Source organism: Otolemur garnettii, unplaced genomic scaffold (assembly GCF_000181295.1).
Source record: "Otolemur garnettii isolate 467f Iridium unplaced genomic scaffold, OtoGar3 scaffold00118, whole genome shotgun sequence".
Classification (NCBI taxonomy): domain Eukaryota; kingdom Metazoa; phylum Chordata; class Mammalia; order Primates; family Galagidae; genus Otolemur; species Otolemur garnettii.
Window position 1 is genome coordinate 2,447,432 of NW_003852513.1, and position 14,547 is coordinate 2,461,978.

At 43.8% G+C, this 14,547-nt stretch overlaps 1 protein-coding gene across 1 annotated transcript in view; it reads right to left on the reverse strand.

The window, feature by feature from the left end:
• The window catches only part of MDN1 (midasin AAA ATPase 1), a 181,737-nt gene that overhangs the window by 96,003 nt on the left and 71,187 nt on the right, over positions 1-14,547 (reverse strand). The window contains exons 23-33 of the mRNA XM_012809944.2: positions 13,369-13,520; positions 11,713-11,891; positions 10,934-11,142; positions 10,605-10,751; positions 9,397-9,538; positions 7,571-7,705; positions 7,356-7,494; positions 6,403-6,541; positions 5,968-6,098; positions 3,494-3,638; positions 1,039-1,168 (exon numbers count right to left, since the gene is read on the reverse strand). Of these exons, the coding sequence (XP_012665398.1) occupies positions 1,039-1,168; positions 3,494-3,638; positions 5,968-6,098; positions 6,403-6,541; positions 7,356-7,494; positions 7,571-7,705; positions 9,397-9,538; positions 10,605-10,751; positions 10,934-11,142; positions 11,713-11,891; positions 13,369-13,520 (1,648 nt within the window). The remainder of the gene's footprint in view (positions 1-1,038; positions 1,169-3,493; positions 3,639-5,967; positions 6,099-6,402; positions 6,542-7,355; positions 7,495-7,570; positions 7,706-9,396; positions 9,539-10,604; positions 10,752-10,933; positions 11,143-11,712; positions 11,892-13,368; positions 13,521-14,547) is intronic.

Consider the following 14,547-nt stretch of genomic DNA (forward strand, 5'->3'; position numbering starts at 1 on the left):
GAAGCCTCCTGCTTCCCCTGGGCACACTGACGAGACTGAAGCCTCCTGCTTCCCCTGGGCACACTGACGAGACTGAAGCCTCCTGCTTCCCCTGGCACTATGGTCTCCAGTCTTCCTCCAGGCAACATTTCCACTTCGTTTGTTACACCTGCCTCTCTCTTCACTATAGGCTCACTGGACTTGAGACAGACTTTAACACTGGAGTCATGGTCATAAGGGTACATACAAACTGATAAAATTGAGTGAAGAAGTTAAAAGTAATACTATACATAAGCAACCACATACCAGAGTCACTATGAAAGTTTTGAGACAGACTATGTTACGGTCCATTATTTCACTTCCAAGAAACACAGTCAACAGCAACACTTCTGATTCCTTCACGCGAATTTCAACCTGCTCAGCTTTTCAGTGTTGCCAGGAGGGCTTCATTTGCTTCCATGCATGTGGATTTTACATTTCTGGATTTCTGTATATCTCAAAACTTTTGTTATGCCCCACATGAACATGAGACTAGCCACTAATGTAAAGATGCAATGCCAATGAACTGCTTAGGTCATGCAGATTTGTTAAAATGCATGTAAGAAACTAGTCCCCCAACTATTAATTTGATTATATAATTGTAAATTACCCTTATGAAGTGCCTTGGGAAATCATTTGTAAGTATGGAACGGTCAGGTCATCCATAACCTGGGACTGCCTGGATTCTATTTCCCTTAAGTTTAATGTTTTTCATAATAAAAATAACTAAAGTGGAGATAAATACATTACTCGATAACAACTGAAGAAATAGAATTTAAATTCTACAAAGATATTCTCCAATTGGTAATGACTAAAATATAAGGAATGGATCATTTAACAGAGGTTAACAAATAGGTACTACCACATTTTCCTGAGATCTAATTTCTTCCCATTTCTCTATACCCATTCTCCGTTTAACACATCCTGTATACATACAGGGAACATCCTGTAACACACCTGTCCTTCCCAAGACAAACGCCCCTCCAACCATTTACCAGTACCACCTGCAAACTCTCTCACCTTTGTGATCTATTCTGCTCAGAGACAATCCTGGACGAAGATTATGAGTGATTATCTGAATTAAGTCTTCACGGCTTGTGCTTTGAGGGCACCATATTTCTGTAAACCGGTTTCGTAAAGCAGGAGACAGCTGTAAGAAACAGAAATTCCAATGTGAATTTAAAACCAATGAGTAAAGCTAGAAAGCAAGTCCAATAAAAAAATGTTAGCTATTGAATCCAGCAAATATTGCAGGCTTCTTTTATCTCTGCTATGAAGTACAATTAAAGGGTGACTTTGCCTTAGCTCCTTACGGAATGTCACACCATTAACTACCTCTACATGCTCCAGTGCCATCACTCTTTATAGACAGGGGACAGTCCTTGCAGAGGAAGGAATATAAGCAGGATTCTAATCCCAATCAAATCTGAACTCTTTCCTTTAAGCAAAGCAGCCAAGATTCCTTTCCCTTTACTTTACATTCAGTTACAACTAATGCTTTCAAGAACATAAACAGCTACCTTCCCATAAGAACTCCCCAGAGTTCTTATGTGGCCATCCCAGCCAAGCAATGCTTCTCTGCCTCTCAGGCACGCAAAAACAAAAAGTAGCTTTTCCTTAGGTAAAAGATGGCAACCTGTCTGAAGGAAAACTTAAGCTAACCTAATAGGCAATCTTGAAATCAGGTATCTTCTTGTATTTCCAGGTTCCACGGATACAATTTTTGTATTTTCAGTCTAAAACAGCAATGCATTTTATTCCTCCTCTATAGAGCATTTCTGGAAGCACAGTGTTCTCTTTCTTCACACGTTACTGAAGAAACTAGGCTCAAAATATCATATTCACATTTCATGTACTCACCAAATTACTAGAAAGCTTAAATGAGTTCACTCAAAATCAACCTCCATTTCTTCTCATCCCTGGCCCACTATATCACCCGCCTTCGGCCTCTAACAGACAGGGGTCTGGCACATTATGCTGCCTTCTCCACAGGAAGGTTTCACATGCATGAGAGCAACCAGAGGTTTGCTGGTTGGTGGTTGATCTGAACACAACCCTCTGAACAGAAGGAGCTGCCATCACCCCTTATTTTAGGAAAGATCTAACAGTGATTCACACAACTCTTAGGAGAATAGACAAGTTTCATCTGCAAACCAGAAGAGATTCTTGGCTATGATGTTTTTGTCACTTTAAAATCACTGATAAAGCTGGATACAACAGCTCACGCCTGTAATCCCAGAACCTTGGGAGGCTGAAGAGACAAGATATCTTGAGGAGAGGGACCTCCCTAAGCAACATACCAAGACCTGATCTCTACAAAACATTTCAAAACCAGCCAGGTGTGGTGGTACACAGCTGTAGTCCCAGCTACCTACTCAGGAGGCTGGAGGCAGGAGATCACATCAATCCAGGAGTTGGAGGATACAGTGATCTATGATTGAGCCACTGCATCCCAGCAGGGCAGCAGAGTGTGACACTGTCTCCAACAACAAAGTAGAATTAATTTTTTTTTTTTTACAGACTCTGACTTTGTCGCTCTTGGTACAGTGCCGTGTCCTCACAGCTTACAGTAACCTCTTGGGCTCAAATGATTCTCCTCCCTCAGCCTCCCAAACAGCTGAGACTACAGGCATCTGTCAGAATAGCCAGCTATTTTTTTTTTTGTTTTAGAGCCGAGGTCTCGCTCTGGCTTAGACTGGTCTCTAACCTGTGAGCTCAGGCAATCCACCTCCTTGGCCTCCCAGATCAAAGGCGTAAGCCACCAAGCCTGGCCTGGAATTAAATTTTAAAAATGTTTTTAAAATCAGAGGAGCATTTAAGAAAATGAACTCTAGGCTCGGTGCCCATAGCATAGTGGTTACCCGGACAGCCACATACACCAAGGGTGGTGGGTTCAAACTCAGCTTGGGCCAGCTAAACAACAATGACAATTACAGCAAAAAATAGCCAGGCATTGTGGTGGGCACCTGTACTCCTAGCTACTTGGGAGGCTGAGGCAAGAGAATCGCTTAAGCCCAAGAGTTTGAGGTTGCTCTGAGCTGTGATGCCATAGCACTCTACCGAGGGCAACATGGTGAGACTCTGTCTCAAAGAAAAAAAAAAGAAAAAAATGAACTAAAACCAGAAACTGAGTAAACTTCAGATTTCAGATCCAACTCTTCTCATGGATAAAATTAGGATGATAACTTCCCACAGAGATCTTATAAAGCACTGTGGGGTAACATGCACATGAAGGGCAAGGAGACTATGGAACAATGATATTCCATGCACACACACCAGCTGAGATGGCAGATAAGGAAATGTCTGTTCAGAATTATTTCTCAACCTAATCATAATTCTAAAATACCTTTTTGGAATTTTACCTTTTACCTATAGTTTTATCAAATATAAAATTCCAAATGCTGTATTTATGGGTATTAGAATCCTGCAGTCAAGAAAATAGAAAGATATGGAATTTATTCAAAAGACAGTTTACCTCTTTTTTTCCAAAATCGCCTCCAGGGTTCATGGTTGCTAAGATACGAAATTTTTTCCCAGCAGTCAACAGCTCAACCTCATCATCCTTGTCCTCTGGACTGCCCTTTTCAGCTAACACCAGAGACTTTTCCACTTCAAGGACACTAAAAGAAAATTGGAGAAGATCAGAAAAGGTGCATATATATTTTGTTGCTTTTTTTTTTTTTTGGAGACAGAGCCTCAAGCTGTTGCCCTGGATAGAGTGCTGTGGTGTCACAGCTCACAGCAACCTCCAACTCCTGGGCTCAAGTGATTCTCTTGTCTCAATCTCCCAAGTAGCTGGGACTACAGGCACCCGCCACGATGCCCAGCTATTTTCTGGTTGCAGCCATCATTGCTGTTTGGCAGGCCCAAGCTGGATTCGAATCTGCCAGCTCACGTGTATGTGGCTGGTGCCTTAGCCGCTTGAGCCACAGGCACTGAACCTGGTCTTTTTGTTTTTAATTAAATAAGTTCAATTTAAAAAAACTTTAATTAAAGTTTTTTAACTTTACAGCTCACAGCAACCTCAAACTATCACCCAGGCTGGAGTGCCATGGCACAATCATAGCTTACAGCAACCTAGAAATCACGGGCTCAAGCCATCCTTCCGCCTCAATCTCCCAAGTAGTTGCGACTGCAGGTGTACACCAAATCTGGCTAGTGTGTTAATTACCTTTTTAGAGACAGGGTCTCACTACACTGCCCAGACTGGTCTCAAATCACTGGTCTCAAGCAATTCTCCTGTCTCTTGGGCCACCCAAGGTGCTGCCATTATGGACGTGTGGCCCTTTGCTGAGCTTTCAACTTTATTTAATGGTATCACAAATTTTTAAATGACTCACTATCTCAATTTCTGTGTATAAGAATTTTTTAGGAGGGTGGGAGGAAGGTCAGTTTTTGGCCGGGCCAGGTTTGAACCCACCACCTCCAGTATACGGGGCTGGCACATTACTCCTTTGAGCCACAGGTGCCACCTCTAGAATGATATTTTTAATCAAGAGACAAAGAACTTTTCCCACTTACTTCCTATTAAGGCATTTGTTTTAAAATGGGTATGTTGGCTCGGCGCCTATAGCTCAACCGGCTAAGGCGCCAGCCACGTACACCTAAGGTGGCGGGTTCGAATCCCCAGCCCGGACACGCCAAACAACAATGATGGCTGCAACCAAAAAATAGCCGGGCGTTGTGGCGGGCGCCTGTGGTCCCAGCTACTTGGGAGGCAGAGGCAAGAGACTCGCTTGAGCCCAGGAGTTGGAGGTTGCTGTGAGCTGTAATGCCACGGCACTCTACCCAGGGGGACAGCTTGAGGCTCTGTCTCAAAAAAAAAAAAAAAAATGGGTATGTTGGCCAGGCACAGTCAAAATAATAATAATAGTAATTATAATGGGTATCTTCTATGTAAGTGGCAGCAATATTAATAATAATAACCAAAAAGTGAGAAAAGCCCAATTACCATCAACTAGAGAATGAATAAATAAAATTAGTATATCCAATTAGGAATAAAAAGCCACAAACTAATGATGTGTACGCAATAAACCTCAAAAACTTAATGCAAAGTGAGAGAAGAGACCACTTTTGTCATCTATCCAGAAAATAAATCTATAGACAGAAAGTAGACTAGTTGTCTGCCAGGAATGGGGGGCGAAATCAGAAATCAAGTCAGATTTAAGGCATCCTACTAAATCATAAAAATGTTGTTGAAGACTGTGATAGCTGCAAATTCAGTAAATTTACTAAAACTCATTAAATTGTACATTTTACAATACCTAAAGTATACTTCAACAAAGAGGAAAATATGGGTATTGCTATTTCAGGACTATACTGCTCTGAGGTTCTGAGATGCCGTCTAGCCATAGATCAAGGATTCTGATTCTCATTCTAACTATAAAGTAAGAGTAGGCATATAATCTGCCTTAAAAAATATTTTTAATTTAAGTTCACTTGTTTTAGCACTGCCATCCTACAGTCCCACCTTTCTGCTTATAGACAAGAAAAATGAAAAACCAGGTCTCCTAGGTCTCTTAAAGGAGGCCCAGAGTGCTAAAGCCAAAAGAAATGGTAAGTCACCAACACTTTCAAATTCCTGCTGCACACCTGTGAGGAGCTTTACCAGTCCACAGGATTCAAGAAATCACACCTGGCTCAGTGCCTGCAGCTCAAGCAGCTAAGGCACCAGCCACCTTCATCAGAGCTGGCGGGTTCAAATCCGTCCCAGGCCTGTCGAACAATGACAACTACAACCAAAAAATAGCCAGGCGTGGCAGGTGCCAATAGTCCCAGCTACTAGGGAGGCTGAGGCAAGAGAATCCCTTAAGCCTAGGAGGTGGAAGCTTCTATGAGCTGTGACACCACGGCACTCTACCCAGGGCAATAGCTTGAGGCTCTGTCTCAAAATAAAGAAATCACACCAATGCAAACCTCAAACACTCGGCAAACCCCTCAGATATGTACCTGTTGAGTCTTTCGAGGACAGAGTCATCAGCCAGTGAGATCTCATCCAAGAGGAAAAAGCCATCCTCCTTCATGGCCAGAACCAGAGGCCCATCGTGCCATTCAAACAGTCTTGATGTGTCCATTTCTTCCTACAATATGGAAAAGAAGTTGGGGAAATTAAAGGGCACGGGGCTACACAAGACAACACCCATGAGGTTGGCTCCTGTCTCTGCAGGGGAGTGGTCACACTGCAGGACGCGAGGGTCTGAGGACAGCGGACTGAAGCTGCAGACCAGGTGCACGTGAGGCCACAGTGGGCAGTGAGAAGATGAAGACATGCAGAACCCAGATCCAAAACCCTGCTAGGAACAGAGCCCCACAGCTGAGTCAGGTGTAGAGGCCACTGCAGCTCTTTAAGTGAAAGCACACATGGACATCTGTGAGTGGACCCACCTGGTCCTGTGACTTGTGTCTCGCCGGCCGCAGACCACCCAAGAAGTCTGATGTCTCCATGTGTAAGTGACAGTTGACTGAGTATAAATTCTGATTTGCTAAGGCTGCAAACAACTGACAGATGGTAGTTTTGCCACATCTGTTGTAGAGACAGAACAGATTAACAAGCCATGTGTTCCAAACACACAGCCATAAGCATCCCACTTGCAAATGGGAAAGCAACGGAGATATGACCTCTGACCCCAGAACTAGGGCCCTCTGCAGAACAGCAGGGTTCCCTCATGTTCTCCGCACACAAGGGTGGGCACTGCACAGACTCCATCCCTTTCCAGATCTACCAATAACACTAAAAGAAAGCCACTCCCAGAGCTTTCTTGAGACACTAGCTCATCTGTTTTTCTCTAACTACTGGTGCCTCTCACTGTTTAAAAGGACAAAACAGCCCCAAACACAATGATGCAAGAAATCATTCTTGTCCACATAGAATCTAGTTGAAGGTAGAAGAAAGTAAATAACAGTAGATCTCTTGCTACTTTAAAAAAAAAAAAAGAAAAAAGAGAAAGGGAGGAAAGAAAGGGTGAGGGAGGGTGGTGCCTGTGGCTCAGTGGGTAGGGCACCAGCCCCATGTACCAAGGGCAGTGGGTTCAGACCCACCCCTGGCCAAACTGCAACAAAAAAATAGCCAGGTGCTGTGGCAGGCGCCTATTGTCCCAGCTACTCAGGAGGCTGAATCTAAGCACAGGAGGTGGAGGTTGCTGTGAGCTGTGTGATGCCACAGCACTCTACCGAGGGTGATAAAGTGAGACTCTGTCTCTACCCAAAAAAAAAGAAAGGGTGGGGGGAAAACCATAGAATGCTTCCATGAGAAGTATTATATTATCTACTTCAGAGATAATTCAAATAGTCCTATGGAACTGAAATGAATCTTCACAATGTGTTGTCACAGAACTTACCCAGTGTCTCCAACCAGTAGTACTGGTTCACCAAATTCTAACGCCCTTCCCACCAGCATGGTCAGTCTCCGCATGCCCTCTGTCCACACAATGTGGCTGAACTTGGACTGCAGCATGGACAGATCAGTGGACAACTTACCTGTCCAGGACAGAGCAAATATTTAGATTCTAATGAGTACAACTCAACTCATACTCCTCTAGGGTGTTCAGCTTACCCAGCAATTTTAGGACATTTTCTTTAGAGAAAAGAGACTGAGGACACAATTTTTTCTTGAAATGTCTCTCAAGGACTTCTTGAATCACATCCACCTCCTCCTGCTTCCTGACTCGACCTGCTAGAAGCATAAAACCTGGGGGAGGGCAGAGAAAGACAGAAGTCAGGAGACGGTGGGACAGCAGGGACATGGAGAACACAGAGCAAGCGATGCCCTGGGCTGGAAGACGACACTCTGAGACTGTTCTGGAAGACAGGAGCGCCTGTGACAACCAGCTCTGTGCCACCATATGCCCCCGGTGTCTCCACACACAAACACCTCTGTATCTGAGAGACACACAGATGTCCACAGTACCTCTAGGCATTACACCTAAAGAGCAGAAAGGATCCAAGCATCAACCAACAAGGGAATAAACAAATTGCAGTATCTCCACAAGGATTACCAGGTAACAAGAAAACCAAAGTCCTGACACAGAACAGCACAGCTGAATCCCACACTGAAATGAATGAAAAGGCCAGAACCCAAGAGCACACACTACACGGTCCATTCAGTGGGGCTCAAGCCACGCGACATCAACCAGCAGAGACAGAGTCAGAGGAATGAAGAGCCAAAAGACACAACTGAACCTTCTGAGATGTGGAAATATTCTCAATTTGGATCTAGGTGGTGATTTCCAGGGGGATACCCAATTGTGAAAATGCTTTGTGATTTGATATGTACATACGTAAATATACAAGTCTTTAAAATATGTACTCCTCCCTCTATTCTTTGACAGTAAAGAGAAAGTACAACTGTCTGTGCTAGTTTTAGTCTTATTAAAAACAGTCCATTAATGAGTCATCAGCATTTTTCAAATCTAAAGACTCCAATGTGTTTTTTATCTTATCATAAATAATAAAGTCTTTCCATGGATCAAACCAAACTGAACAAACATGAGTCTCAAGTGACAGAACTCCCTTCTCTCACGAGTCCACTAAAATCTGCCACATCAGCTTTCTGCGTGAGTCTAAGGTTCAAGTCAGACTGTGGGGACCACAATACAGACAAATGACCACGGAGCTGTCACCAACCATCCACCTAAACTCCCCAAAGCGGCTTTGGCCATAGGCTAACTTCCAAGTGTGGCCACCTGAAGCAAAGAGTAACAACAAAACCTTAGCAAACAATCCTTACTAGTACAGAGGCATGCGGGAACAGGATCACCCACAAAGCACACAGGACTAGAGGGAGACAGGATCTCTGAAACACCTAGTCAAATGTCTAGAGCAACCACAATTTGAGGCAAGATTTAACAAAAAGGCTAGACATATAGCCCATGGCTAGGAGGAGTGAGAGTTACAAGTAACACTTGTAGGTCAATAATGGAACACCTTGGTGAAAAGGGCACGGGAGGGATTTAGCTCTCTTAACAGGCACAGGAGCTCGCGAGATGAGAATATTAGTGAATTGGCAGTCTCTACACCTGTGGAGTTAAGAGCCACAAGATCATCTCTATATTAGGCTGCAGGAGAGGGCAGTCAGGAGTATGCACATTTTATCACAGACCACTCACTGGGACTCTGTCACTTCTGCTTACGAATGCCAGCACGGCATCTTTCTGTTAAGCTCTGCTAAAGATTGCTAAGCTCTATTCTTCTAAGACTACTTCACCCTCAAATATTATCTCTCTCTCTTTCCCTTCTGCTAACATAAATAGCCCTCAGGCACCTAAGAGCAACTGTTCCTAAGCAAGATAACAGCATAGCAGTGGGATAAGCAGGGGCTGGAGACCTGGCCAGTCTCGAGCCCTGATAAGTTGCGACCACGAAGGGACCCTGACAACCCACCGTCATTGGCTAGGTGCTGGAGCCAGTCCTGGTCCTTCTCTGTCTGCTCAGCCAGTCTGTACCTTTCAGCCCATCGGAATAGGTCACGGAGAGTGATAAAGCCCTGCTTTCCAGCAAACACTGAAGAACTTCTACGATAGGACTAGTAAAGGAACAAAATATATAAAAAGGAGCCATTAGTTGCAGTAAATGGTAAGCTTGTAGCACAACCTATAATTCCTAAGAAATAAATAGCTCCCCCTAAAATGATTTCATTCTACTGCATATAATTATTTTTTAAAAACATAAGTAGACTGTAATTTATAATCGTGTGGAAATAAACAGTACAAATAAACAATGGAAGTCTGTATCTCATATGCCATAGACAAAAAGACTACATATAATAATATAAACAGTGTCAATAAAGGCAGATTAGTTCCACAATGTGGCACCATAATGGAGAGAGTGCTAATGATCATCAGCTTTTTAAAAGTGACCTGACAATGTATACTTTCTGAGAGGAATACCTTTAGCCGCATAAAACAAATGGGATTTTGAAAAACTCAACCGTAGGTCTGTAATTGGCAAGGGAGAGCCATAAAAATGGGTCTCTTTAGTTATGTCCATTCAAGGACTGCATCTAGGCCAGGCACAGTGGCTCATACCTATAATCCAAACACTCTGGGAGACTAAAGCAGGAGGATCACTTGAGGCCAAGAAGCCAAGATCACTTGAGGCCAACAAGCCTAAGCAATACAGCAACACTCTGAAAATTTTTTGTATGTGTTAGGTGTGGTGATGTGCCCCTATAGTCCCAGCTACACAAGAGGCTGAGGTGGTTGGCTGCTTGAGCCCAGCAGTTTAAGGCTGCAGTGAGCTATGATCATGCCACTGTACTCTAGCCGGGGAAACAGAGTAAGACCTTATTTCTTTTTTAAAAGGAGGGGGCTATACTCATTTAAAGAACAAAAATTTCAGTTTGCCTGTTTATTCCATTTAAACAAAATGCTCCAATATTTAACACCAACAGGGAAACATTATCATAAGCATCAGAAAAATTGTACAATACAAAGTTGAGTTATAAAAGAAAACCAAAAATAGATATCGATAAAATGCACTTTAAAGACATTTACTAAGTAAATAAATGGACAGACTCTTGTTTCTATTCTTATCCAAAAATGCTATCAAATGTGACCACCACGGCCAATCAGCACGTGGAAATAAACCACCTGCAGGTCCACCATGACTCTGACGAGCTTGCTGCAGTAGGAGGGCGGCAGGCTGCACCGCTTGTGCAGGATTGTCTCCAACTCGGAACTAGGCAGCTCATCAAAGTGCAACTCCACAAACCGGTTCCTGAAGGCCCTAGAAAGCACCTAAGCACACAGGGAGAACACGGTAAAAGAAGTGCTTTTATCTAATTCCCAAAACAGAGCCCTGTCATCAACCACAAAAAGAAAAATTCTTCAATAGAGGTAAAAACAATCTCCTTCCTAGCAAGAAAAACATACCATTTCATGCAATAACAAAGTGAACGGAGGGGGCAAATGTTACAGACCTTTCTGCCACCATAAAGTCCGGGGGGGTTTTGGGTAGCGAAAAGCATGAACCGGGGGTGTGCTTTCACAACTTCTTGTGTTTCTGTTATGAGCAATTCACGGTTATCATCCAACAGCCTGTTCAGAGCCTCTAACACATCGGTGGGGGCCAAGTTTAACTCATCTAAAATAATCCAATAGCCTTTTCTCATGGCATCAATGAGAACCCCTGGGAGGAAACAAACACTGAGAATTAGTGTGTAAGTCAGGTCAAAATTTTTAAATGTGTAATGTGCATATAAACAAACTCAGGAGTATCGTAAATGTCAAAGCAAATGACTCTGTACTTATCTGGGATAAGACCAACTTGTGGTTTAAACCCATAACAACTTGTGACACGATACATTAAGGAAGTACAATTTTCAATTAAAATATACCGTCACCCACTGAAGAAGTCAGTGCAAACGGATAGCTCATTTCCAACTTGTTTAATGTTTCCCTCATTTAAATCATCAGTCTCTGTTCCCAGCTTTCCTCTAACACCCCATTCTTTGAATCTCTAGGAAATGAGGCAGCAGTTCAACTCCTTTGTTCAAATCTGGCCCTATTCCTATGTATAGCCAGCAAGGTCAGCAGGACCTAGCACGACCCTGCACCATACACAGCTAAGGGCAAAGACAGCCTGGCTGCCGGGCAAGGGTCCCTGCGCCCCCACTGGACAGGACAGAGAGTATGACGGAGGGAAGAGGGTCCAAAAGAATGAACGCCTGCTATGGACAGAGCGGAACATGAACCATACCTTCCTTAAACACGAGCCTCCCTGAGGAGTTGGATGTGTAGCAGCCAGTGTACTCCTGAGCATCTGTGTGCTCGTGGTTGTTGATGCGTACGCAGTGGTTGCCTGTAGCTGCTGCCAGCCACCGGATCAGGCTTGTTTTACCAACTGATGTCTCTCCCTGAATCAGCACTGGATAGGTTCTGTACAAGATCAGCCAACAAGTTAACTTTTAAAGAAAAAAAAAAAGGCAAAACCCGAATTCATTTTACTACAGTATTTAACATCATGTAACATTTTATGTGCGCCTATATACTGAGAAGTTTCTACGTAAAAATAGCTCCCCAGAAAACACTGAGGAAAGCAATTCCAACCTATCTAGCAATACCTGTGAGAAACAGTATATAATACTAGCACTCCGAGAGGCAGGGTGGGCAAACTGCTAGAGCTCAAGAGTTTGAGACCAGCCTCAACAAAAGTGAAATCCCATCTCTACTACAAACTGTAAAGCTATCTGGGCATCACAGCGGGCACCTATAGTCCCAGCTACTTGGGAGGCTGAGGCAGGAGGACTGCTTAGCACAGGAGTTTACGGTTGCTGTGAGCTATGCCGCCACAGCACCCTACCCAGGGCAACAGACTGAGACTCTGTCTCAAGGAAAAAAAAAATAGTAAGTGGAACTATTACTTACCAAATAATGACTGGTAAGTATTGATCAGCAAAATACCAATTAAGAAAAAAACTCTTGAAGATTGCCAACACTGGCTCGGCACCCATAGTACAGTGGTTACGGCATCAGCCACATACACCGAGGGTGGTAGGTTGGAACCTGACCCGGGCCAGGTAAACAACAATGACAACTACAACAAAAAGTAGCCAGGCATTGTGACGGGTGCCTAAAGTCCCAGCTACTTGGGAGACTGAGGCAAGTGAATTGCTTAAGCCCAAGAGTTTGAGGTTGCTGTGAGCTGTGAAGCTATGGCCATCTACCCAGGGCAACATAGTGAGACTCTGTCTCAAAAGACAAAACAAACAAACAAAAAAGAAAAAGATGGCCAAAATCACTGGCACCCATATTATTCCCACCAAAGCTGCAATACTAGAAACAATACTTTCTGCCAGGAAAAAAGTCACAGTAGTGACTTTAAAAAAATAATCATTCAGGGTGGGGCCTGTGGCTCAAAAGAGTAGGGCGGTGGCCTCATATGCAGAGGTGACAGGTTCAAACCCAGCCACAGCCAGAAACTACAAAAAAAAAAAAAAAAATCATTCAGTTGTCCAGTTAGTAAGAATTTAAAACTCCTTCAAAGTTGAAGAAGTTAGAACATCACCAATGCCTGTGCTTGCATAGACTTCAGAGGAGTGACAGATAAGACCCATTCACCCAGGCCAGGCGCGGTGGCTCACACCTGCAATCCCAACACTCTGGGAGGCTGAGGCAGGTAGATTATCCGAGCTCACAGGTTGGAGTCTAGCTTGAGCCAGAGGAAGACCCCTTCTCTAAAAATATCCAGGTGTGGTGGCAGGTGTCCCCAGCTCCTCAGGAGACTGAGGCAAGAGAATCGCTTGAGTCCAAGAGTTGGACGTTGCCGTGAGCTGTGACACCACAGCAATCTACCAATAGTGGCAAAGTGAGACTATCTTAAAAAAATAAAAAGAAAAGATAAAGACCCACTCACCCTGCAGAGACCACTCGGACTATATCTCTCAGGTTCAGCTTCACAGAAGACGTCAGAATGTACGACTCATCTATTGTGGGCTCTTTGTCGCCCACTGAAATCCAATAGCCTTCAACCTGGATGAGCCGCCCGCCTTTTGGCTCTGGAATAGGCTGAAAAGACACAAAGGTTAAAGAAATATCCACAGTCTCATGACAACTTACATGTACTGAGGTTTTATAACGTAGGTGGGGGAGGTAAGCATGGGGGCGGAAATAATGTGAATCAAAACATTTGCCCAGGGCCAGTTGCACAGGCTCACACCTGTAATCTCAGGGCTTGGGAAGGCTGAGGTGGGAGGATCACTTGAGCCCAGGAGTTCATGACTACCCTAGGCAAAGTGAGACCTTGTCTCTATAAAACAATTTCTCTGATGGTTTATGATTCAGTTCTCTTCTATCACCTACCAAAATGCCCAATATGATTACTTTTTATCAAATGCAGTAGAACCTCCATAGTTAACCACCTCCCTACATTGATCACCTCCTAAAGTGGACCTAGTTTTCATAGGGCAGACATGGGCCACATGTACTCAACAGGCGTTCCACATGGTGACCACCTCCAAAGGCTGACCAGCTTCTTTTAGTCCCTTGAGTAGTCAACTTACAGAGGTTTCACTGTATATGAATTTCATATAAACATGTTCCCCAAAAAGGGGAGAGTGCCTTAGGAAGAGATTACATTATTATACTCTGAATCTCAGCAGTAGACACTGGAGATAAAACTGACCCTTCCTGAGCAACTAGCCCATTAAGTTTGTTGTGGATAACAGCTATACAAATTGCCATTTACATCTATAAAGACCTAGTGAAATCTCTAACTATGAAAAGTTCTCTTATAACATTCAGACCCCAGACTTCAAGTGACAACTCCAGGAAAACATGCTAGTGCTGTCTCAAGAGAATGCTGTGATTGGGGACTCGCCAGTGACTGGGAAGGGACAGATGGAAAAGCTGTGCTATTTATGACCTTGAGGATCTGAGAATGACCTCACAAAGGGAGATTTGTACAAGATGTGTGTAACTATGTGTGACTATGTAGACAGTGTAACCACAGCACAACCACCCGATGCAGTGCTGTGAGGCCCTGTGTATAACTGTGTGTTGACTACGTAGACAGTGTAACCACAGCACAACCACC